The following is a 27300-nucleotide window of genomic DNA, read 5'->3' as shown; positions in this document are numbered from 1 at the left end:
TAATGTTAAAATCAGCATGGGGTGGGGAAGAGGCAGCAAGGACCTTGAATTTGTAGACATACCTCAGAGAGACTGTGGGCTTGGTTCCAGCCATCACAATAAATTAAGAGACTATAAAGTAAGTCCCACAATTTTTTTGGTTTCTCAGTGCATATAAAAGTTATGTTTACACAACTCTTTATTCTATTAAGTGTGTTTTAACATTACATCAAAAAAAATACATAACTTAATTAAAATATTATTGCTAAAAAAATGCTGACATGAAGACATGAAGTGAGCATATGCTGTTGGAAAAATTGTGCTGATGGACTTGCTTGAAGCATGGTTGCCACAGAACTGCCATTTGTGAAAAACACAGCATCTGCAAAGTGCAATGAAGTGAAAGCACAGCAAAACAAGGTATGTCAGCATTCTTGAAAAAATCCTAGAGCTCTAGGTAAGAACACGAAATGTCTGTGGGTTTTTTTGCCTGGAACTGTTCCTTTCCTTTCCAGCTCAGTCACAAAGAACTGTAGAACTGGAGTTTTACCAACATAAAATGGCAGCAAAATTGGCAATTTGTTACCAATGGGAGTAGACATGATACTCCAGTGTTTCCAGCTAAATGTGCTGAACTCTGCAGGAAAGGAACAGAAAAAGCCCACAGCTTTGCTAGTCTGAGATGATAGCCTTGGTTGGGGCAGCTGGTAGATCAGCTGAAAGTTAATAGAAGATTCCTGAAAATGATAGAGCCAGAGAATTGCTGAGATAATGACAGAGAGACTCAAGAGGACCCAGTGAAAAATATAAACACAGGGAGGTCAGAACTGCTGTATTTTGTGTGCACTCTTCAAACCACACACGGAGGAACTGGTAGGAGGTGTATTACCAAGCTTGAGGTGTTTGAGCAAAACTAATGTCCAAGTCATTGGCAACTACTAAACTATGCAGATCCAGGGGCAACTTTTAGCTAAATATTAAGACTTGAAATTACAAAGGAGCAGAGATATCAGTGTCCAAACAGCAAGTTAGAAACAGATTCTCCAGTATAAGTCCAGGCAAGTAACTAAAAAGAAATTCAACAATGCTTGAAAATAAAATGGAATCCAGAATTCTGTATTATTTGAGAGACATGCAAGAATATATTATCTAAAATATTTAGTTTCCCATAAAAATTCCTGGAAGGAAACAGAAAGGCATCATCAATATAGTGGATAAATAGTGGAAGCTATGATTGTTCCTAAATATCAGATTTATCAAAGACCTCAAATCAGCTACAGAGGTATTTCAAGTAATTTTTTCAAACTAGGGTCCATGACGAAAAAAGAAAAATACAAACACAACGAGTAAACAAATAGGGGCTGCCATTTGAGAAACAGAAACTATGGGTAAGGACCAAATGGAAACTCTAGAGCCGAAATGTACAAAAGCACAATTGAAAAGTTCACTAGCTAGGTCAACAGCAGTTTATGTTGGCAGAAGAATTAGTGAACTTGGAGGCAGGTCAGTAGAAATGCTCTAATCTAAAAAAAGAAAGAAAAAGCTTAAAAAATAAAGACAACCTCAGAGATTTATAAGTCAATTGAAAAATACCAACAAATACAAAACGAAAGTCACAAAGGAGAATAAAAAGAGAAAGTAGCCAGAAAGCTATTTGGAGAAATAATGGCAAAATATTTTAAGAAGTAATGAAACCCAGTAATCTATAGATCAAATAAATCAGTGGAACTTATTCAGGATGAACTAAATGATATTCATAACTGTGCACATTATAGTTAAAATGGTGAACCAAAGACAAAGGGAAAATCTCAAATGCATCAAGAAAAAAAACGGCTCACTATACAAAGGGAAACAATAATAAATCCATTGACTAACTTTTCACCATGGCCAATGAAGGCTAAAAGACAGTGGAATGACATTTAAATGCTGAGAATAAAAACTCAACCAAAGATTCAATATCTAGTGAAAATATACTTCAAAAATAGAAGCAAAGTAAAAACATTCCTTGATAAGTAAAAATGAAGGGAAATTAATATTTAAAGACATGCTGTATAGGAAATTCAAGAGGAAATTCTCCAGAATCACAGTAAATGACAGTAGACAGTAAGGCAGTAACTTGAATTCACAGGAAGGAATGAAGGCCTTAAAAATAGTAAAAAAAAAAAAAAAAAGAAAGAAAAAAAGAAGCTAGAAACTTCAATGTATACTACCAGGGTCTAGTTCAGAGTAAACCAAACTGCTGTGACGGATGTCAGAATACCAATCACCATGGTTGGATGGGGGAGCCTTAATTGATGGGGAAGGTGAATGAGGGAAGAATCTGGAGAATTTGAAATATTCTACAGTTTAATCTGTTTGGAGAATATATGTAAATCTTTATTTAGTTCCACATTTAACATCTCTGCCCTTTACTCTGTGTTCTATCTCAATTAAAAAAATTTTTAAAAGGCCAAATCTAGATTCTTTTAAACAAATATTAACAAAGAAATAATAATCATCAAATATTTATGGAAATGCAACCTTATTAAATAAGGGCTTAAAATGTACCCAGGATAGTACTAAGAAATAAGAAGTCTATAAACAAAAGGCAGAAGGAAACACTTAGATTCATCCCACATAGACAAAATAGAGTTTTTCTCTATGACTTTCCCTGCTAACACAGAAGACACTTTCTGTCACTTTGTTCACACTAGAGAAGCCCACTCCACTACCACTGGTGCTTTACACTCCACTGCACCCACGGGGCATTTGCATACTGTCCCCTAGGGAGGACCTTCCGCTACAAGATAAAAGCTCAGCTGAGATAAAAGCTCAGTGCTGACCTTACCTTGACCAATCAGGACTCCTCAGTCCAACTTCTCAAAATGAGGCTCCCTGCTCAGCTCCTGGGGCTGCTGGTGCTCTGGGTCCCTGGTAAGGACAGAATGAGATGAGCAAGGAGAATAGGGTAGGGAAGAGCTCTGGGCCCCATTACCTGCCATGTGTGTTCTGTGCATGCATCAGATGTGCACGTCTTGTCCTCCTGGATGGGACTTGTGAGTTTAGATCTGAGAGAGTGAAGAAGATTCCAGAAGGAGCAAGGACCTGTGCTCTGGTGAAGACTGACACAGAGAGAGTAGGATAGTGTAGGAGAATTATAGATCCCTTTGTGTGTTTTGTAAACCTCAATTTGTTTTGAAATGGGAAGTTTTGGGGATATGAATCAAAACCACAAACATACAAAAAGTATTTAAGCTAAAATAATTAATGACAGGAAATTATGAAAATGCCTCAAAATGTTTGTATACGACCTTACACTTCTCTCTCATTCTTTCAGGATCCAGTGGGGACATTGTGATGACCCAGACTCCACTCTCTCTGCCAGTCACTCTTGGAGAGCCGGCCTCCATCTCCTGTAGGTCTAGCCAGAGCCTCCTGCATAGCGATGGAAACAGCTACATGTGTTGGTACCTGCAGAAGCCAGGCCAGTCTCTGCAGCCCCTGATTTATAGGGTTTCCAACCGGTTCTCTGGGGTCCCAGATAGGTTCAGTGGCAGTGGGTCGGGGACGGATTTCACACTGAAAATCAGCAGGGTGGAGGCTGAGGATGTCGGGGTTTATTACTGCATGCAAGATCTACACCTTCCTCTCACAGTCGTTCAGCCCCATACACAAACTTCCCTCTCAGAGTGGCCCAGCTGCTCAAATGTTCTGCTTGTCTTGGAAACAGGCAGGCAGATTCTGTGAGGCTGTACAACAGGAAGTCTTAAGAGAACTCAGGGGAATAGAGTGCTGCTGAAGGCTCTGGAGCATAAGTGCTTCAGATGTGCCTCAGGCATCATCTGTTTGTGGCCTGTCAGCTGCAACAGCCTTGGCATAAACGCAGGACAGTGCAGGGGGTGAAGTGCTCATGAGAAAGCGGAGATGAGGGAAGAGAGAGGTGAATGAAATCTCACCCTAATTCTCCCTACCTGTGCACATTCAGCATTTAAATTTAGTCGGCATAAAAGACAGAAAACTGGAGAAGATTCATGGCAATGAAAATAGAATACATGTTGGGATTTAGCAGTATTTTGTATATTTTTAATAGAATACTTGTTAACATTCAAAAATCGGTATTTCCTGCTTTTTCAACTTCCTACTTCTCCTTTTTACTATGTATCTTTCCACTCCATCAGCATGTTCAAGGTAGCATTCTGCACAAGCTGTCTTCAGGAGAGTTAGTTGAGAATAAGTAGTACAAATCTTGGGTTTTGAGCATCCACATAGACTTTTCTAAATTTGGAGCAGATAGAAGGTCCTAATGCTAAGTCTTTGATTCGCTCAAATTACCTTCTGCTGAAAGAAAAGGTGAGTTCTTGAATTTTCAGGAGTTGGGATTTAAAAGTAAAACCATAAACTGGAAAACACAGAGCATAGAATTTATCCTTACACAACTAGATGAATACAGAATGATGTGAGATTTTGTTTTCTTACCCCCAAAATAAGAATTTTAATGCTGTGGACAGATTGAAGAAATGAGTACATGAAGAGAATATAGTAGACATTAGCTATTAGACAATTAATCTGCTCTTTTGCTTCCAAATGGAGGGGTAGGAGATAGTAGCAGGGCGGTGAGTTGATGATATGAGCCCAGAAATAAGCCCACATGTGTTTGTTTTTGTGATAATTAGAGGTAAAGGGACCTCTGTCTGCTTCCTAAAGTAAGCCCTGCACTACTGCAAGTATTATTGAAAGGCAGCACACAAGCAGGGCTTTGTTCCCGTCTGTAATCACCCAAGGTTTAGTGACATTCCTGTGCAAGGAGACCCTGAGGTCATGTCACTCAGTCCCAGTCAACCCAACACAGCAGCGGAGAACTTCCCAAACTCATTCTGCCCCAAGAGGTGCTCAGAGAGACCACGTGGTTCACTTGAGGACAGATGTGACATATATTAACATTGTAACCAGAAAGCCCAGCAGGGTCTTAATAAACAGGGAAAATGAAGACCAATGCCCATGATTCAGACATATATTAAGGATGGGCTGTGCAGAATTGGAAAGGAAAATAAAGTACCATCAGTATTTAGGATTTTTTTGCCTTTTTGGCCAAATACTCTCCCCTGCCTACTAACAAAGACCTCAGCAAATGTCTCATGTAAGAAACTGGCCATGTGTTAGAGATTGCCCTGTGCATCTTGTTTCTCTTTTTCTAGTTTTCTTCTTGGGCCAAGTCAGAACTTCTGCCTAAGTGCAAATGTTACAAGCAATTTGAGAGATCAAAAAGTCAAGTGACCATCAGTTCACTAGAAAGTGTTCTACTCACTCTGTGTGATAGATATTTTATGTGTCAATTTGATTGAGCTAAAGGATGGTTGGTAAAATAGCTGGTAAGAGATTATATTGGGATGTGTCTATGTGGGGATTCCTATAAGAGATTAGACTTTGGATCACTAGATTGAGTAAAGATCAGACTGGGAGTTACACCATTAGCCTGCCTGCTTCTCAGGCCCTAGGACTTGAACTGAATTATACCATCGGCTTGCCTATTTGCTTGCTAAATGGCATATCATGGAACTTTTCATCCTCCATAATTGTGTGAACCAATCTCCATAATAAATTGCTTATTATACTTGATCTATTTATCTATAAATCAATGTATCCAACTATATCTATACTTTTATATTAGTGCTGTTTCTCCAGAAAACCCTGACTAATATTCTAGAAGTTCAGGACATGTGTATGTATATGGATGTATGTATAAAAACATACATGTAAAAACTAAAGGCATAAAATCAATATCCTCAGCTTTCACATTACCAAACTACAGAATAAAGGGAAATTTAAACCTCAAGAACTAAAATATCAAGAAAGTAAACAGGGAGGAGGAGGAAGATGGCTGACTAGAGAAATTGGCTGCCAGATCATCCCAGAATGAAGGAAGGTTTTCGGATAAAGAAGAGGGGGGAATGGGCAAAGCTCAGATGTAGTTTGGGGAGAAAGGTGCCAGAGGCTTCCAGAAATTTCATGGGAAGAAGTTGTAGAGAAGAACAGGAAGAAAAAAGATATTGTCAGAGAACAACCCTAGAGAAGCTTGGAGCCCAGGGAGGACAGTAGATGGGGAGTTTCATGTCTCTTGCGTCACACCTCCCATATTCACTGGGCTTCTGAGCTGGTTGGGTGCTTTTCCACCCTCACGAGCCCAAGGGCTACTGCAACCATTGTATTGAGAGCTTCATGAAAACAAAGCTTCAGGCTTCTAGCCCCTTTGGGGTCACCCCTTGTAGCCACTGTCCTTGAGCTAAGAAAATGGGTACCATACTTCTTCTCCACCCATAGCATCCCTTTGTCTGCCCCAGGGAGATCCAGCCCTTCAGTTTTCATGTCACCTGTACCCACACAGACAGCTCCCAACTCCTGCCCATGGGTCTTGGAGAATCTGTGTGAGCCCAGAGCTTGGACATTCCATGTGGGCTTTCTTCCAGGGAGAAAGATTAGAAGTGCAGGAATGCTGGCTCTTCTTCATTCAGATTATTTTTCTCCCCTACCCCTCCCATGCTCACTGCAGCCAAAGGGTTGATTGAGCTGAGAATTTCAAAAGAATCCCCTCTGTTTATGCACCCAGAAGTCTGAGGTTTCCACAGAGAGTGGAGCCTAAAGCTTATTCACTGTGGACCTGCAGTGGACCTAGGGGTGCTTGGTCTGGGAGTTCTCTACCCACCATCACTCCCCAGAGACACACACTGGCAGGGCAGGCATGCAGGCTAAATCCCATGTCCCCGGGACTTGATCAGGTTGTTTTGAGGGCACAGAGGGGGGATTTGAGAACTAAACTTGGGAGTCAAGTGAGTCCATGTGGGCAGAACTGACAGGAGAGTGCAGTGTGGATCTAAGCCACAGCAAACTGGTGGAATACCCATTCCCCCTACAGGAAAGCCACGTTTTCAGGCTGGGGTAGGACCTCAAGGAGGGACGTTCCCAACCTGTGGCATCATTGATGATGAGCTCATCGAGTTCAGGTGTCCCTTTGCAACCAGATGTTGGAAGGAAACCTGCAAGGCAGGAGAGGAGGGAGAAGGGCAAAACTCACTCCCCACAGCCAGTCTGGCCCCTTCCCCATGAGCAGACTTTCAGGTTTGGTGGGGCCATTTCATCTGCTTCCCATTGGATTTCCCCTGTGTCCTAGAGCTGACTTTTCCTCCTTGCAGAGACAGTTCTAGGGCCTACCTCTACAGAGCCTGAAGAGAGGCTCGACTAACCTAACCCTGGCTGACCTCGATCCTCCACCCACCTCTGCTGTGGTGGAGAACAAGCTATCCCCTGGGAGCCCCAGGGTCCCTCTCAATGCCTCTGAGTGCTTCTACTGAGGGGCTAGAGCTTGTTGTAGGCCCCAGAGAATAACACTGCAGCTGGCTTTTTCCTGCAAGCACCAACTAGTAACAGGGAGAACAATTAGCACAGCCCAGTGCAGCATCTACTGACTCAGTCAAATAGGGTATGGCTCATTCTTACTCACAAGCACCTACCATCTCAGAGATTAAGCTGGGCGTCCCAATATAATTCACACAGCTGGGAGAAGAGGAAGACAACAGAATATAAGCAGCCCATGGGGGCACCGCTCTTAAGGAGAGGAGTAACGTTACAGGCAGCTCAAGCTGTGAGGGGTCTCCCTTCTTCACTGCTAACTTCTGGGCTGATCGGGGAGCTGTTCAGAGTCTGCACAGACACATAGCACCAGAGAGCAGGTATAGCAGAGATCTAGTGGCCACCAATCCTGGGTTTCTGCAGCTGATGCCATCTTAAACACTCAGGCGCATGGTACCAGGCCTGCTCAGGACTCAGTTTTCTAGCAGAAGCCTTCACATCACCTCCAGCAAGCCTGAGAGGGAGCAGAAAGAACAGCAGCTTCCCCTGTGCTGTGCCCTGAGAATGGGGGCCAAGAAACCCTCTCCTCCTGCATGGGATCTGAGCAGAGGAAGAGTCTCAGATGCAACAGTCACCACCTAGGAAGCCTGGGTAGACAGCTTCAGTGGGCCCTAGATGGGGGAAAGAGTCTTGGCTGACCAGAAGCACCAGCCTGCCTCTGCCATTGCTTAGCCACTGGAACAAACCTCTGCCTCTGTGACTAGGCATCACCAGTTTCCCCACTGGCAGAACTGCCCTCTGCCTTGCTTAGTCTGCTGATATGTCTACAGCAGGAACATAGAAGTGTCGAATGTTCCCTAGGGAAGAGCATGGAGTGGTGTGAGCTGTGCCAAGTAAATTCAATTTTATCTATAATTATTATATGATACATATAGAATTGGAACAACAGGAAAAGACAATATAAGCTGTAAAAGAAATGAAAGAAAAACCATCTTTCCATACACTAAGACAACAATTGGAACAGTCTTGTGATGTCCCACACAGAAAGAAAGACACAGATGAAATGCTTGGGACCTTAATCGAATGTGCAGGCAGCAGCGTGCTTGAGGTCTGTTCGGGATGTCTCCTGTTTGCTCTTGTGTCCTACAGAGCACCCTTCCTTCAATTGTCAGAGAACCTGGCCATCAAAACAGAAGGGACAGACCCATGAACTTTTCAAAGCTAATCTGTTCCTACTTGTGTTTTCATAGAGCAGTATTCAGCCCTGATCACGTGGATATAGACACATACTAGGAAATGGACACATACTAGGAAATGTCTGTGGTAGGGAGAGGGCAGAAACTGACCACACTGCATCCCAAGTCCAAGATTTCAGCATCATCTTGGCCATGAGTTAAGTGGGATGACAACTCCTTCTATCTGGATTTCTGATCGTCCTATTAACACGTGGCACGTTGGTCTCTCCATTAATTTTCTATTGCTGAACAGCAAATTACCACTAATTGAACAGCTCATTGGCTCACAAGTCCAGGAATGGCATGGCTGGGTTCTCTGCTCAGGGTCTTACAAGGGGAGTCAGTTGGGCTGCATTTCTTTCTGAAGCTCAGGCTCTACTTCTAAGTTCAAGTGGTTGTAATAGAGTCAGTTTCTTGCAGTTCTAGGGCCAAAGTCCCCACTTCCTGCTGGCTGTTAGTTGACAGCTCCTGGAGGCCACCCTCATTTCTTTCCACGTGGCTCCTTCCACCTCCAAAGCCAGCATCAGAGATTCTCCCCACATTAAGTCGTTTTTACATTGTGAATCTTTCTGATTTCCCTGCCTTTGACCCTAGATCCAGATTTTAAGGGTTCCTGTGATTAGGTCAATTATACTCAGATAATCTCCCATGTTTAAGGCTGGTTTATTTGATTACATAGGCAAAATCCTTTTACAGAAAAAAAAACAACCCTGAATTATTGTTTGACTTAACGCCGGGGAGAAGATGTGTTGACACCAGGAGCCAGCAATCTTGGGGGCCCGCTTAGAATTTTGTCTATTAACTAGTACAGCCTCTGTGGAAAATAATATGGAGATATCTCAAAGAAATACAAGTAGAACTGCCATTTGATCCAGCAATCTCATTACTGGGTATCTACCCAAAAGAACAAAAGACGTTCTATAAAAAAGACACCTGCACTAGAATGTTTATAGCAGCACAATTCACAATTGCAAAGTTGTAGAAACAACCCAAGTGCCCATCAATACATGAGTGGATTAATAAAATGTGGTATATGTATACCATGGAGTTCTACTCAGCCATGAAAAACAATGGTGATCTAGCACCTTTTATATTTTCCTGGATAGAGCTGGTGCACATTCTGCTAAGTGAAGTATCCCAAGAATAGAAAAACAAGCACCACATGTACTCACCAGCAAATTGGTATTAACTGATCAACACAGAAGTGCACATATAGCAATAACATTCGTCAGGTGTCTGGCAGATGGGGAGGAGGGGATGGGTATATACACACCTAACGAGTGTGGTGTGCACCGTCTGGGGGATGGACACACTTGAAGCTCTGACTCAGGTGGGGCAAAGGCAATATACGTAACCTAAACATTTGTCCCCTGTAATATGCTGAAATAAAAAAAATTTTTTTAAAGAATTTTTTTCTATTACACATTCCTTGTTCATCATTGACCAAATACTCATTGGGCCTTCATTGGATCTTGGTAATTGGGTAGTGTTTGGGCATTTCACTCTTTAATATTATTAATATGATTCCAGATAAGAAGGGGATAAAAGAACAAGCATCCAGGTGGCACAGAAATATGAGGAATGGCTTCCATACGTTCCTCCTCCTTGCAATGCCAGGTACAATAACATACCCTACAAAATATTAGGTAAAGATCTGAACTAATTCTTACCAGTAACCCACAGATGCTCATTGCACTTAAATAAACTTCAAACTCCCTGCCAGGCATTTATGACATCCTAGCCTCAGGCCTCTGTCACCCTCTACACACTGATTTGTTTTTCTTCCTTTAACACACCAAACTCATCCTTCTCCCAAGCCCTGGGCATTTTCTGAAGGGTTCTTCCCTGATCTTTGCACAGTCAACTCTTTCCTTCTTTCACTCAAGTGGTCCCTTCTCAAGAAGGACCTTCCTGCTCCCACATTTTTGGTGGGAGTCTCCTCCTGACCTGGTCACTCTCTAGCACACATTCTATTCTGTGACCTTGTCATTCATGACTGTCTGAGATTTCTGAGCGTTCTGTCATGATGAGAAGGGGTTCTGCTCCACTGAAGCAAGAAAACCATCAATGTTACAGAGTAGGAAGTCAAATTGCTAAGTTAGTACAATTAAGAATGTATGTACATGTAAACGTGACTCTGTGCAAGAGCAGACAAAAGGGGTGTGTGGGGTGAGGCAAATGTGAAATGTGCATTGCCTTCTCAGAACCACCAATAGGAGGTTGGTTGAGAACATTAGGGACATTTGAGGAGCCTCACAGGGAGCAGAGTAGGAGTGAAAGCAGAAATATTATTTGTTTATTATCTCTCTCCTTCTGCCCCTTCTGCACATAAATGCTCTATGAGATCAGAGTTTTGCTTGATTTGCTCATAATCTGTGGCCCTGTGCCTAGATACTATTATATGTATAATTCCGTTATATTTTTTATAAATAACTGCTCTATCTGATCTTGGCAGCTGAAGCTATTTTGTCTACCACCCCCAGGAGGAGCTGTGACACCTTAGGCTTGTCTCAGATATGAGAGGACTTGAGATACTATAGGAGAAATTGGCTGAACTAAATAGCAGTGACAAGGGGGTTTATATGTATGGGTGAGTCATTTGCCAAGGTAGTGTTTCTGATGAAGGAAGCATCAGAGGTCTGGTTTGGATGTATTGAGGTGCCTTTGTAATAGGAGCTTCAAATATGGGTTTAAAATTCAGAAGAGAGTCTCAGATAGAGATACAACTTGTTCGGTGTATCATAGTTTTATGCAGTGACGGCAATGCATTTTATGTCTTACCACCATATTTATGTTTCAATCACATTTTAAAATTATGTGCTCACAAATACATGTATTCAGTATCGAAATTTATTCCTGTTTTTGAGTTGACTGCAGCAGATCTGAAAGAGTAAAGTTGACATAAAAATATTTTGCCTTTGTAGCTACTGTTAAACTTTGAAAATTGTACTCTTAAGTTGATTGCTGGGCCTTTGTAGTCATACAATCACATTTCTGGGGTAAGGATATTTTTGTCCCCTTTGTCCTTTGTTTGTCTTCACAACCTACTGCACAAGCACTTTGCTGTCATACTCTCTGATGCTTTGCATAGGCTCCTCCTCAGGCATGCAGCTGGCTGCTCAGAGCTCTATTAATGGGGTTCCCTGGAGAGGGGGCCTGAGTGCATGAGACAGGTGATCGGCAGCAGGATGGAGCCACAGCCCCAACTCCTGGCCTTTCTGGTACTCTGGGTCTCAGGTAAGAGGTTTAGAGGAGTAATGCCTTTATAGAACTGGAAAAATGATTTTTAATATGTACGGTGAAAAAATGTTTCATCTAAAAAGCTTGATTATGAATTATAAAAAACACATCTTATATATATATATATATCTATTTTAATATGTAAGTGATGCAATTTGTTGTCACTTTTCATTCCTCATTGCAGGTGCTTGTGGGGACATTGTGATGACTCAGTCTCCTGGTTCCCTGGCTGCGTCTCCAGGAGAGAGCGTCACCATCAACTGCAAGTCCAGCCAGAGTCTTTTGTACAGCTCCAACAATAAGAACTACTTAGCCTGGTACCAGCAGAAACCAGGACAGGCTCCTAAGCTGCTCATCTACTGGGCATCCACCCGGGCATCTGGGGTCCCTGACCGATTCAGTGGCAGTGGGTCTGGGACAGACTTCACTCTCACCATCAGCAGCCTCCAGGCTGAAGATGTGGCAGTTTACTACTGTCAGCAGTATTATAGCTATCCTCTCACAGTGCTTCAGCCCCGAACACAAACCCTAGGCCTGCCTGTCTCTGGGTGTCTGAACCATCTGCTGCTTCCTCCCCGCACGGCCCTGGACTTGCACACTTCCTCTACCTGCCTGACGGGCTGTGTGTCCTCATTTACTTACAAGAAACTTTGCAGATCAAAGAAGAGAATTTAGTAGCTCAATGTGCTCTTTAATCTACTTGTGGAAAGTATTGCTCTGATATAAGGCATTTTATTTAGAGAAAATGATGGTTCTTCTAAATTAATTTTCTGTGGCTTTAATTCCATATTTTTCCACGCTGATTTGACAGGTAGAAGTATAACCTTTAGGGCTTGTGTCCATTACCAGAAGGGTAAGTTTGAAAACAGTTCATTGAGGCTCATTTTATATAAGTTACTTCATATGCTTCAAATAAAAAATTTTTTAACTCCGATAATGAGATATTTTAAAATTTTGATTTCTAGTATCCCAAAAGGTTTTTGAAATTCATTCTTATTAGGAGTTTTTTTATTATAAAGTAAACTAAATATGAAGTGGTATAGTGTTATTTGAAAATGGGCTTGGATTAGCCATAAATGTATGCTGTAAACTCTAAAAATAAATAAATAAATAAATAAATAAATTTGTGTGTGTGTGCAAGAGAGAGAAAGGCTAAGAAAAGAAAATGAAATTATATAAAATGCTCAATTTAAAACCACAAAAGAGAGATAAAGAGTGGAAGGCCAAAACAGAAACAAAGAACAGGGGCAACAAATAGAAAACAGTAACAAGATATTAACCCACCATACATCTATACCAATAATTACTTTGAATGTCAATGATGTAAATGCAGCAACTGAAAGAGATTCTCAGAGTGTATCAAAAAACAAGACCCAACTATGTGTCATGTGTAAAAAAACCCTACTCTAAACACAAGACACAAGTGGGTTAAATGTAAATACATAGGTAGAAATGCCATGGTAACACTAAATAAAAGCATAGATAGGTATATTAATTTAAGATGGAGCAGACTTCAGAGCAAGGAAATTTATCAAGGAAAAAAGGGATCTTACATAATAATAAAGATGTTCAGTTCTCTAAGAAGACATAACAATCTCCAACGTTTATGTACCTAAAAGCAGAGCACCAAAACATGTGAGGCAAAACCTAAAACTGCAAGGAGGAATAGACAAATCCACTCTTGCACTTGGAGAGTTCAATGCCCTCATGTCAGAAATAAGCAGATCCAGATGACAGAAAATCAGTAAATACGTAGTTGAGCTCAACAACACCCATCAACCAACCGGATGTATTTGACATCTGAGGGCGTTTAAATCCAAAGTAAATTATTTTACTGAATCTTGAAATTTTATCATTAAACTAAACACTTTTGACAATCAAATATGTGTTATAATTTCTCCATATAGTCAACAGCCTTTTCCCCTTTTACTTTGTCTTAAATGGATATTTTTGGGCAATCATTTCTCCTCATATAGAATATTAAAATAAATTCTTACAATCATTTTCAAATTTCAGCTAGGCCTCCTAGGATACCATAATATAAGAGACCGAACAGTATATGGTTTTAAGAGGTTTCTAATTTCTTAGGGCAAGAAAGAGGAGCAAGATCTGCCAAAGAAATTTCTAGCAAGTTATCATACCTCTAGTCTAGTTCTTTGTTAAGCTGTATAGTTTCGTGTTGCTCAAAATTTATTTTCTTTCATTTTATTTACTAATGCTCATTCAATTCAGGCAGATAATGTTGTCTTCAGAATCCAGAATACAAAGGCATGTAAACATATCTGCTTCTCAGAGTGTTTAGAGAGAACATATAGAATCAGAAGATGAAAACATCCACAGAGCTTTTCCTGAGCCTTCTGTTAACAAGGATATTTATCCATGAATTTATCCTATACCTGGTTACCAATTGCAGTAATTCAGAAAAGGTGGCGAACCTCCATCGCAGGCACCTCTGGACCAAGGAATTCACTCCATCCAACCTGGAATAAAGGAAGCTACTTCAGCCCTGCAACAAGGCCGAGCATGGTGGCTCACACCTGTAACCCTAGCACTCTGGGAAGCTGAGGCAGGCGGATTGCTTGAGGTCAGGAGTTCGAAACCAGCCTGAGCAAGAGCGAGACCCCCTCTCTACTATAAATAGAAAGAAATTAATTGGCCAACTAATATATATAGAAAAAAATTAGCTTGGCATGGTGGCACATGCCTGTAGTCCCAGCTACTCGGGAGGCTGAGGCAGGAGGATTGCTTGAGCCCAGGAGTTTGAGGTTGCTGTGAGCTAGGCTAATGCCACAGCACTCACGAGACTCTGTCTCAAAAAAAAAAAAAAAAAAAAAAAAGGAAGCTACTTCTGCGGCACGGGTTGATGTCAATCTGTCAATCTTCATGCAAGCACAAACTCTCACATTTGATCAAAAAGAACCTCCATTGGAATCCAGGCAGGGAACAAGCCAATGAATGTCGCTAACCTTGTCTAAATCGGTGTGGATTTGGGGTGCTTGGACTGATAAAGTGTATAGGTCAAAATCTACAGGAAGTGTAACCATATCACACTCTCCACCCACTTGTATTTCTTTCTGGATAGGTACTTAATGCAAAGAAACCCAACTGATTTTTGTGTGTTGATTTTGTATTCTGCAACTTGCTGAATTCATATATTGCTTCTAACAGTTTTTTGGTGGAGTCTTTAGGATTTTTTTAGACAAGGATCATATCATCTGCAAAGAGAGATGATTTTTCTTCATCTTTTCTGATGTGAATTCAATTTATTTTTGCTAGTACTTCCAGCACTTTGTTGAGTAGAAGTGGCGAGAGTTAGCATCCTTGCCTTGCACAAGGTCTCAGAGTAAAAGCTTGCGTTGCTAGATGTGTGGTCCACTTTATTCTCTCCTCAAGGAGTAGCTGGGAGCCAGAGTTTATCTTCTCATTGCTCTGAATTAAGCCTGGGAGAGGATCTGTGACAAATGCCTGCACCCTTGTTCAAACCGCACACTCTTCCAAGCCGTTGTTTTGCTCTTTGCTGCCACCAGAGGCCTCGCCAATGTTGGGTGCTATCAGCTCTTAGAGACAAGTGGGCTGGCTGGATGCTCAGTTCTTTCTCGGAGCAAGTCAGGGAAAGGAGTTGTGGAAAGTGGACACATGTCTGTGCAGTCTCCCAGAGGATGACTTATTGCCTGCCCACTCAGCTCAACGTTTTAAGATTCACATACTTCATTCTGAAAAAAATTGGTTTTATATTATTTCATAGTGATCCAAATTCTGTTGAATACAGGATACATTTTTTTCTCTCTAATTTTTGCAAACTTGGTCCTTTATTTTCACAATCCAGCTTGGGAATTGAAAAAAACTCTCTCTCTCTCTCCTTTTTTAACACTCTGTGAATAACATTGTTCAAAATCTTTTGGTATAAGTTTTGGTTTTTAAACATATTTACCAAGTCTATCTAGCAGCTACCAACCAAGAATGTGAATAATTTTTCTCTACTACTGCCCTGAGGACAGTAGTATAAAATATTGTAGCTGCTCTAGTACTGGAGAGGCTACAAAAAGTGAATGTGGGATGGTGGAGGAAAGAAACAGTGTTTTAATATCACCAAATGTTATACTGGTGCATGTAGACTAGCACCTGCTCAATCAAAGAAAACCAAAAAAATGCCTAAGTTTGCATTGTCACGAATCGGTAGCACTTATGTGACTGTTACACTGCGTGAATTTAATTGGTGCATGTATGCAAGCAGAGAGGACTAGACTGAGCTTTTATCAGCTTTCCATTCTATCATGAGTGGTTGTTTGAACCCTTTCCATTCTGTTATTGGTTCTGCCGAGCCAAGGCTGTTATAGCTAACAAGAACTTAACACGTGGTGCCTGAGGTGTTGGGGAGGCAGTCACGTGACAGACAGAAGCAATCTATTTCTCTGATTTCTCCTGCATCTTTCTCTTACATAGACTAAGGGAACCTGCCGTGCTATTCTCCAGTGAAATGACATATGTGGGCAGCTGGGCCACTTTAAACAGGGAGGTTAGTGTTTGGAACCGTACCACTGTGGGAGGATATTGTATAGCCTGCATGCAGTAATAAACCCCGACAGCCTCCGCCCTGCTGATTTTCAGTGTGAAATCTGTCCCTGACCCGCTGCCACCGAACCTGTCTGGGACCCCAGAAAACCAGTTGGAAACCAAAGAGCTCAGAAGCTGTGAAGACTGCCCTGGCTTCTGCAGATACCAATATCAATATGTGTTTCCATCACTCTGTAGGAGGCTCTAACTGCAGGAGATTGGATGATGGGCAGAGACAGTGGAGTCTGGACTATCACAATATCCCTACTGGACCCTAAAATAACAAGAGAGAAGTGCAAGGTTATATACAAACATTATGAGGCATTTTCATAATTTCCTGTCATTAATTGTTTTAGGCTAAATATTTTTTGTATGTTTGTGGTTTTGATTCATATCCCCAAAATATTCAATTTTGTAAAAGAACAGAGATTTTCAAAGCAAAAAGAGCCTGTAGAAGTCTACAAGCTGTGTCAGAGTCTTCACCAGATCCTTGCTCCTTCTGGAACCTTCCTCACTCTCTCAAATCTAAACCTCACATGCTCCATCCTGGAGGGCAATACATGCACAGAACACACATGGGAGGCAGTGGGGAGCCCAGAGCTCACTCCCACCCCCTTCTCCTTCCTCATCTCCTTCTGTCCTTACCAGGGACTCAGAGCACCAGCAGCCCCAGGAGCTGACCAGGGAGCCTCATCTTGAGAAGTTGGACTGAGGAGTCCTGGTCAGTCCAGGCAAGGTCCCAGCTGAGCTTTTATCTCAGATTGGCAAGGGAAGGTCCTCCCTAGGGGGCAGTATGCAAATTCCCTGGTTGGGTACCATGGTGCGGAGAGGGCCACTTGGTGGTGGGGCATGGTGGAAGGAATTCTGTTAGTGACATAGAATGCTTTCTTTGTTTGGAAAAAAACCCAGTAGAGATTAAGTCCATGTTGCCTTCAGCTGTGGGAAGAAGGACCCAACTGTAAAAGTCTAGATTTGTGGTGAGGACACAGTGCACATGGTCCTGCCCCTCTAAGAAAGCATTAAAGATCTCACAGTGTAGAGATGTGTGTGCCCAGGTCAGTCTCTGGGAGGTAAATGGTCACCTTGCTTGGCTCCCCCTCAGCTAATCTAGAGAATGAAATGGCTCCCTCCCCACTAGTGTTGATCATCAGAGTTTTTTCCCAGTAACAGCATAGAGTTGAGCTAGTTCAAGAGTTGTCTGGTATCTGTTGTTACCAGGTTAACTCTTCAAAAATGTTTGGAAAAAGCGTTAGAGAAATGGTCTTTTCCTGGACCTAGTGAATTAAGTCCATAAGAGCCCATAAGTCAATAGAACTGCCAGGGGGAAAAAACTTGTGTCTCTTATGCTAGAGAGCTAATAGCCTTGTTTAAGGGAAGAGTAAAGGGGGAAAGAATTTTATGGCTCACACAGTGAATATGAAAATCCTGGCAAGTGCTTGTTATATACTGGTGACTATACTAACATGCTTAGCTCATTATGTATGCAAGAGATAATGAATAAGGAACAAGGGATAATTTTATATTTTTTCTGAACTTTTATAGAAAAATCATTCCCATATCTACTCTTTCTATATTTTTATTTGGCATGTTATTTGGTCCACCAGTGTCAAGAGTTCACTCTTTAAAAGGAGATTCCAGGCCGGGCGTGGTGGCTCACGCCTGTAATCCTAGCACTTTGGGAGGCAGAGGCGGGCGGATTGCTCAAGGTCAGGAGTTCGAAACCAGCCTGAGCGAGACCCCGTCTCTACCAAAAATAGAAATAAATTAATTGACCAACTAAAATATAATACAAAAAAAAATTAGCTGGGCATGGTGGCGCATGCCTGTAGTCCCAGCTACTCGGGAGGCTGAGGCAGTAGGATCACTGAGCCCCGGAGATTGAGGTTGCTGTGAGCTAGGCTGATGCCATGGCACTCACTCTAGCCTGGGCAACATAGTGAGACTCCGTCTCAAAAAAAAAAAAAAGGAGATTCCATATGTTAGAATAGCAGGAACTCGATACAGTCTTTTAATGAATTGGGGTAATTTGACTCTATGGCTGACCTTTTCCTGGGCCTGCATTAAAGATGTCACTATGGAATAGGGGCTGGGTCGGTGCTCTCCCCCTAAATCCCCATGGTTTAGGACATGATTAGGGAACTAGAGAGACCTGTTCCCTACTCAGACCCCAGTGGAGGGTAGACCTGCTGTATGGGGTGAGAAGAAATGCAGTAAACAGGGCCGTAGTGATGCGGTGCTGAGGTGTGGGGAGGGAAGCTGCCCACAGTCCTGTGATTAGGCCTCAAGGTTCCAGTGAGCCTGTGCCTTTGTACCATAAACTCCACAAGTTTCCCAGTTTTTCTCCACCCTTAGTTGGGACAGGATGGCTATGGGGACTGGAGTTGGTATTTCCTTACTTGCAGGTAGAAGGCTAGAGCTGGCTGGACCTGGCCATTTTCTTCCCCCAGTTCAGTCAGGCTCTGATAGAACACCAGCAGGTTAGACTCTGGGTAACTAGTTTCTCCAGAGGGCAGACCTCGTCAAGAAGAACAGAGCACTGTGACTTACATCAAAATGGTTCCTCTGGCCCACCCGCTGGAAGGATGAGGAGACTTTCCTCTGAGATTCACTGTGAAGATCTGGTTGTGCTTCTATTGGCAACACTCACAAAAGTGTCAAAGGCTCCATTGACCAGCTCCCCTGCGTTTTTAACTCTCAGACTTGTCCACACCCAGCCTCCAGCAATGCTTCAACACAGTGCAGGTTTCCCACCCCTCTACTGGTTCTCAGAGAGGTTTCTGCTCCAGTATCTTTTGGTTCTATCAGCCTGTCTCTCTCACTGATTAGGGGAAGAGGTTTGCCCTGTGACATCACTTCTGTTATGTGTCTCAAAAGAGCTGTGGATTTTTCCATTTGTTCAGTCCTTTATTGTTGCTGAGATGGAGAGGCAACTGCCACGCTCCTCACATGCAGAACTGGAAACTGAATGTCCATATCCATGAACTTTGCCAGTTGAATGTAATTCCTCCTCATCAATATTTCCTCATGTTTTCATAGCTGGAATTGGAGCGCGTTTGTGTGTGATTGTGTGATGTGTTTGTATGTATCTTTTGGGTGTTTTGTGTGCACCATTCTTCCTTTGTCTGCTGGTCACTCAGAGTGAGGACCATTCCCAGTGTCTTCTTTTCACAAGACATTTAGCTTTTTCAAAGCACACAGGCATTTGCCCTTGATTGCTGTGTAGTAGCCTCTGAATTTGACAATGAGCTGATCCTGTCTGCATTTTGACCATCTCTCCAGCAGGGACAGCTAGTAACATGTGTGTCTGTCCAGTCCAGGGTCCCCAGCAGCAGTGCCGGCCACCCCTGTAAAACTAGCAAGAGAAACAAGTTTCTAAGCTCCAGATCCACTGGTTATCCAAAAACATCTCTGACCACTTCTGTCGGAGTGGTTCTGGGCATGTTTCACCCTCGTAGTCAGCCTGTGGGGGCTGGTGAGGCTTCATTCACATCCATTGTCATCAGCAGAGCCAAGAAAGCTTCTCTCAGGACGCTGGTCCCAAACAACCGCCTTGCCTGGTTCAGTGGGGGTCGGCTCCCATAGCCACGTCCCTTCCCCTTGGCACCTGTTGCAGACACCATATCTGAGCTGATACAGCTACTGGTTGTGCTAATGTTTGCAGCCTGAATGGAAGACGGTTGGTTATGGTCCTAAAGGTTTTCAGAGTGGAAAGGATACTGAAGGCCCAGGAAAGAAATCACAATGCCAGTAAATCATAAATTGGACTTGATACCCAAACAATGACTCTCTTTGGTCATTCAGGAGGCTATTTTCCTCAAATTCTTTTTGGCTAGAACAAAGGATTTTTTACACCAAAATTACTGATCTTCCAAGTCACCTGGACTACTGACAAAGTGATCAAATTTTTGACCAAGTGATCAAAAATTTAGAAAAGATTCAGATACATGAGTGAAGATGGCAGGAAGAAATTTTACTCAGTGTGGGGAAGTAACAGGAAGACAAAAATCCTTAAGATATCATCAGAGTTAGGACAAAATGGGACACCGCTGTGTCTCCAGTCCCTATATGGTACCCAGGATTTGCCAGTGCTGAAGGACCAGAAGGTGGATTCCTGACTTAAAACTGAAATTCTGACTGGTGTCAGAACTTTCTATCTCCTGAAACCAAATTGAGAAGGAAAATTATACCAGGCTTATAACTAGAAAACCAGGGACTTGAATATTTTATCAAGAAGCTGGGCATATAGTTGAACATCAAAATTTTCTCCAAAGTCAATGTTTATCAAAGTTGTGGCATTTTCCATTTTTAAAGGAATGTTGAGACGGAATGAAAGGTATGGAGGAACTTTTTTTTTTTTTTTGTATGCTATCAGTTCTCTCAAATGGAGGAACTTTTTGATCCCAGAAGGAATGAATTCTTACTCTAAAAGACCACATGTATTGATAAACCCAAGTCAATTGTGCACCACACATATGTGCCAGTATCATTTATTCTCAAATATGAGCACATTTAACAGTGAAGATATGCTATTAAAATTATTCTAGAATAACAAACGCAATCTGGGACTGTCTTGGTAAACAAGACTGTTGGCTTCCCTAACCCTATACCATGCAGCAGTTACTTTTTCTTCAGAGCTATACAAATAAAGCCTCTCTCTAGGACTGGAGACCAGCATTGGGCCCTTCAGAAACTAAAAAATATTGTCATCATAATATATCCATGGTTTCCTGTTTTCTAGATGCTTCTCTTGGGTGAATGAATATTTAGAAACATGTGAATATTAATTTGTCAGCAAATCACTTGGTAATGCAACATTAATATTTTGGTCTACTTTAAGGCTTCACAGATGACACTATTTAGTGCTAGGGTTCCTACTATTTCTTCAGGTGACAGTTGCCAAAACCTGGCTCAATCAGAACGAGAATTCCAGTTCATTCCGGTGCTAAGAGAAACTGGTAATGGCCTATAATCCAGTGGGCCATGGCATATCTTGCCAGGTGTATTAATCTCAGACAGATTCGGTATTATTTTTAAAAAGAGATAGTTCTCATAATATATTGTTTCATGGTGCCATACATTATTACTAACAATTTAATAGCTACCTTTTCCTGCATAATAATGGCATGTGTGCATGTGCACACACACGCATGCACACACAAATGCAGACACAGACACATTGTCAGAGCTGCAACCACTCAGACCTAGTGGAGTTGTGCCCATCCATATCCCCTGGGAGATACCGTGAGGCTGTCCAGATGAGGTAACTCTGAGACTAAGAGTAACCAACACTCATGGAAACAGCTCTGAATTATCCCTTCCCCTGCTGCCTTCCACCATGTCCATGCCAGAGCGGCACAGAACCTTCCTGGGGACTCCCTGCTGGGTGGGGAGGACTGTGTGGCAGCTCATGGTCTGTGGCTGTTGACTCCCTTTCCTACTTGTTGCCCGTGCAGCACTGACTTTGCAGCAGTGTGCTCTCCTGTATCAGTGACACCCCAGCATTCCCTGTGATGGCTCCACCACCTTCCTGACGGCCCGTTCTCAGGAACTGAACACGCAGACGTGTTTAGAAGACTGCTCCTCTGTCAGTTTCTCTTCTGTCTTCTCACAAGAGTAATAAGGAAGGAAAAGAAATAATGTGAAATGTTGTCCTCCTAGCTCCCACTGAAGCCTTGCAGAGGCGTTTGAGGGCACACTGCAGAAGCACTTAATAATCTGAGTTATACAGAAGCTGTGTAGACCACAGAGGTGGGGCTAGAGATGCCTTCCCTATTTTATTTCTTCATTTATTTTCCAGGTTGTCTGATATCTCTATATTTGTTGTTTCTGCAGTGTGAGGATACTTACATATTCTTCTAGGCTGTTTGATGGGAATATCCCTCCCCTCAGATTCTGCCTTGAAGGTTTACCCAGTCTCACTATATAATCTTTAACCATTAATAATTGCAGATTGTGGCTTTAGTGCTTATTGAGCACATATATATATTCTTTTTTTTTAGTTGCACCAAGTTTTGTTTATTTTTATTGAGTTAAAATTTACACATTAGAACTTCCAGAACAGTGTACAATTAAATGTATTTTAATAAATTATATTTATTCTTAAACATCTCAATGTTTTGAGCCTTCAATCCCTCGTTTTCTTTGTATTCAGGGGAAGTTGACATTATCCTGAACTTCACTGATGGATTCTGATTAATGAAAATTAGTATATGTAATGATTATTGTTGTTGTTGTTATTCTGAAATGCTCAATAAGACTGAAAGAATGTACTTACAAGTTTTATTCCCTGCTTCCCAGAGAGGCATCTGTCTCTCGCTGGCAGCACAGACACTGCGTGCCATCCCTGTTGTGGCAGCCACTTTGCATCATGAAGGTGGCTGATGCACCTTCATGATGAGTAGACTGAGCATGACCAAGGAATGAGACGAAAAACTATTTGCTATGACTTTAATTCACTGACTCAACCAACCCTGGAACCCACCCTTTCTCTAACCCCAGCTAGTGGTACCGACAGCATCCCGTGTGCTACTTCGCACGTACTTCTCATTTAGCAAGTAATCTGCATGAGGCGGTAGATTCTAGATAAGTTGGTCTCCCTACTTCTTTTGAGCTACTGTGCACTATCTCACTGTCATCAACTGAGGTGTGACGTGCTATCACGCGCTACTCCATTCTCTGAACAGGGGAGCAGCTCCCGCCCGAGAGCGGAAGGTCAGGTCCGGCTACTTGAGCGAAGAGCTGCGCTGAGCCCCAGGCTGACCTCACGATGTCACTAAGCTGTGTGGGAGGATCATGGCGAGGGCCTCCCTCCCAGACAAGCAGCTACAAGATGGGGCGTGTGACCTGCCCTTGCGTCTTACACGATTGTCACTCAGGAGTGCTACTGGCGCTGACTCTGCTGCAGGCGCCATGAAGAAGAGGAGTAGTCCTTACACAACAGCCTCGCTGCCCTGCTGGCCCGGGCTGTGTGTTCAGGGAGGGGACCCTGTGGGGAGTGGGGATGACTTTACAGGGACCAGTGACGAGCAGCACCTCCAGCCTCCCTGGTCCCTATGTTTGCGGCAGTGTGCACCCTACGCAGCCATCTGCCCCTCTGCCCACACACGGGTGTGAGCGCGCTGAGTTGGAAGCCGATTGGCAGGAATCCTGGATCCAGCCCTGGTGGCTGCTGCTTCCGGTGTAAGTGGCCACTGGCCCTTCTGCTGTCCTGAGAGCAGAGCATGATTTCTCTCTTTAGAAATCCTGCCAAAGATTTTGTGGAGACAGTATCGTGCGGAATTTCAAAATACATAAGAGAATAGCCTATGGCCAAATCCCACGAATTACTCTTTTACATCTAACAAAAAATCAATTTCCTAGGTTACAATATTTTGAAAAATTCTTTAAAGGCTGATTTAAGTATTTGTCCATGAGTATGGTAAATAAAATACTAAGTGGTTTTCAGTTGATTCCTTGTATTCTTTTAATCTCCAAGAAATATTTCTAAATGGAAATTATTCTATTAATGTAATAGTCCAAAATAAATCTAGTATCAGTTATATCACTGTTCCTGGTGTCTCTGAGACACTGTCTCCATGTAGGAGAACATGGAGTTCCTCAGCTGTAGCCTGCGGTAACGGGAATTAGCGGGAAGTGAAGGACTGCTCGTTCTCCTCTCTGAATGGGACGATGGCTCCTCTGCCTGTGACGGCCTGTGCTGGACCCAGTTTATGGGGCTGAGGTCTCAGCAGATGGACAGACTCTGCCTCATCCACACGGAGACAAATTCACTGGTTTGTTTAGGCTCTCAGCCTTCCACAAGGTTCCAGGCTCACCCCATCCCCATCCTTTCCAGCTCCTGACAGCATATACACCTGGTTTAAAGGACATTTAGTCAGGGGGTCAATGTTCCCTCCAGGCCACCCTGTTTCACATTTTGTAACCCTAATGCTTTCTCTTTCTGAACATGACCACAACTTAAAATGTATTATTATTTGTGATAATATAGAATCTTAATTTTAAGTGATCAAAAATATTCCTAAAACAAGTCACATCTTTACAGTAGGGGAACCCCAGCACCCGCCCTCCCCCACAAGCATCTTAGACACATCAGGAGGTAAAGGTTCAATGAAGCAGGTCACAAAATCCCCTGGGATGTGCTGGAGCTACCAAGGGAAGGTTCTGCTGCCCCAGCTCCCACTGGGTGAAATAAGAGCAGGTGTCCTCTTTGAGCACCGACCCAGGCTTTCCTGAGCAGATTTGCATGTTGACTCACCAGGCAATAGTCCAGGCTGCTCAGATCATTCTTAAAGGCAGCTTGTCAGGGGCCCCGAGGTGCAGCCTCTAGTTCAGCTCTCAGAGATGGGATCACGGGCTCCCCTTCTGTGGATCCTCCTGCTCTGGGTTCCAGGTGAGGAGGGCGCAGAGAAATGCTGGGCAAAGTCATGGTGGCATCATTGTTTTCTGTGTCTCTGGGTTCTCAGTCACTGGGAGTAAGGCACTTATGGTGAGTTTATGCTTCCGTTACCTGCTGTTTCTGGTTATTCATAGTGTTGTCCGTGACTGTGGTTACAAGTGTCACCAATGCACTGAGCCTGCATCGGCATGGTCTCAGTACATCTGTTATGGTTTATTGTGTGTGTGTGTGTGTGTGTGTGTTTATCATTCCAGGCTCCTCTGGGGACATTGTGCTGACGCAGACTCCAGCATCCTTGGCGGTGTCTCCAGGGGAGAGGGCCACCATCTCCTGCAAGGCCAGCCAAAGCGTTCATGTTGGGATGTTCGGCACTGGGAGCTCTCTGAGCTGGTTTCAGCAGAAACCAGGACAAGCCCCTAAACTCCTGATCTATGGAGCATCCAAGCAAGGCTCCGGGGTCCCAGCCAGGTTCAGTGGCAGTGGGTCTGGGACAGATTTCACCCTCACGATTGACCCTGTGGAGGCTGATGATGCTGCCAACTATTACTGTCAGCAGGGTAAGGCGTCCCCTCCCACGGTGCTGTGGGGCCGAACAGAAACCTGCACAGGCAGCTGCGCCCTGAGCTCGGCTCCCTCGGATGTGTCTCCTCACCCGGCACCTCAACCTGGTGTCCTCGGAAAGAGGAAATCCTTAAACTGACGTGTGTGTGTCTGTGTGTGTGTGTGTGTCTGTGTGTGTGTGTGTGTGTGTGTCTCACACCAACAGCTCCATAATTTAATAATTTCCTTACTATGTCAGCGCCTCCCAGGGACTTTCTATGTGTCAATGCATTTTTCTAGATGTCAAAGTCCCTTGCCTTTTAAGGGTTTTAAACACGCAGGAAATTATTTTTCCACACATTTCAAAGAGAAAGCGCCCTGAACAGCCAAGATATTTCTCAAACACAGGCAGATCTTCTCACCTTCATTTTTATTTTTTTACCACTCCTATTTGTTTGAGCTCACATGAAAGCCTCCATGCTTGTCTGGAAACTATGAATTGTCAGGCAGTTTTCTCTGTTCCTTTGGCTCAGATTCCTCTGTGTGTGTCCCTCCCAAAACCTGAGGCCTTAGTTCTAGAGATATCTACGTGTCCTTCTCTCCTGATCCACTAAGCATGTCCTTCTATATTCCCTGCCAAGGTCTTCTCTCATTTTCTTTTCTCTGGTTTTCTCTCTCTAATTGCTCTAACAGTCTTAAGGTCACATGTGGCCTTTTAGGTCCTTAAGTGCAGCCTTTTGACTGAACCCAAATTTTACAGAACACGATTTTAATAAAATCCTTTTATTAAAAGGGGTGTATCAGAGGAAGACGAAGCTTTTCTTGCCTTCTTTGGTGCTTAAGAAGGAACAATCTTGAAATCAGAAACCTGATAGAAACACAGATCAGCTAAAAAAAAAAAAAAAAAAAGAAACCTGAGTGTGTGCAGCTATGATCACAAAGGTTTAGTTTTTCCTCCTCCATCCCCACCTTGCCCCCCCCCTCGGGCTTCTGTACCCCCCAGAGGAGCAGGACACGCTGAGGAAATGGTCCTGGGTGGCGCTTCCCACAGCGCAGGTGCACATCAGTGTCCACGTTTACAGCCCTGTCTCACCTCACATGAAAGTTTATTGTTGTATTAGATTCCTATGGCTCCACAACAAATTGACACAAGCTCAGTGACTTAAAACAACACACATTTATCTTCCCACCATTTGTTTGAGTCAGGAGACTGGGCACGGGTTAGCTGTGTCCTCTCCTCGGGGTTTCGTGGGCTTCAAAGTGTAATCCAGGCTGTATCTTCGTCTGGAGACTTGAATAATTTGTTTTTCAAGGCTATTAGGGATGTTGGTGGATGATTTTCTTTGGAACTGTGTGACTGAGGATGCCAGGTTTTTGCTGGCTGTGGGCTGAGGCCACCCTAAGTTCCTAGAGGCCACTGGAAGCTCCCTGCCTTGTGAGCTGCTTAGTAATCAAAGCAGTGAGGAGAATCTCTCCACAGCAGGGAGGGCTCAGTTTCTCTTTTAGGGGCTTTGAGGTGATTAAGTCAGGTCCACTCAGGATAATCACTTTTCTGATTCACTTGAAATCAACTGATTTGGGTTCCTAGTTACATCTGCCAAAGCTCTCCATCTTTGCAGTATTCTTGGCTAGAAGCAAGTCACAGGTTCTGCCCACAGTTTGAGGGAATTACGTGGGGAATGAGTACCAGGGGGTAGGTATCACAGGGCCACTCTAGGATCTGTCTGCCACAACTGTCATACACTTAGGTTGTTTGCTTCTTTTCATTTTTCTCTTTCCCAAATGGCCCCTGTGCCAAGGATATTAAATATGGAAGCTTCCCTATATAATAGTTTCTGGCCAGCATCAGAAAAATAGATCCTTTGGGATCGTGTTTTCATCCCAGCTCCTCATGCTTCTCCTGTTGTTTCTTAAGAGAAGAAATGGCCAAGGTTTTCTTCTGTCTAATGTTCAATTCAAAATAAATCAGTAAACAAATGTCACAAATACAGGCCTGCAAATGCCTGTACTAGAAAAGAAAGATGATATATCTCA

General features: G+C 43.1%; 2 gene segments (V, D, J or C); both read left to right on the top strand.

Moving 5' to 3' along the window:
• The window catches only part of LOC105856880 (immunoglobulin kappa variable 2-28-like), a 339993-nt gene that overhangs the window by 217582 nt on the left and 95111 nt on the right, over positions 1-27300 (top strand).
• On the top strand, positions 11706-12905 carry LOC142870056 (immunoglobulin kappa variable 4-1-like). The segment is given in 2 exon segments: positions 11706-11774; positions 11962-12905. Coding segments are annotated over 2 exon segments (540 nt in total).

This window comes from Microcebus murinus, chromosome 3 (genome assembly GCF_040939455.1).
Source record: "Microcebus murinus isolate Inina chromosome 3, M.murinus_Inina_mat1.0, whole genome shotgun sequence".
NCBI classification, from domain to species: Eukaryota; Metazoa; Chordata; class Mammalia; order Primates; family Cheirogaleidae; genus Microcebus; species Microcebus murinus.
Note: the sequence above shows the minus strand (reverse complement) of the source record. Positions and strands in the feature narration are given on the sequence as shown.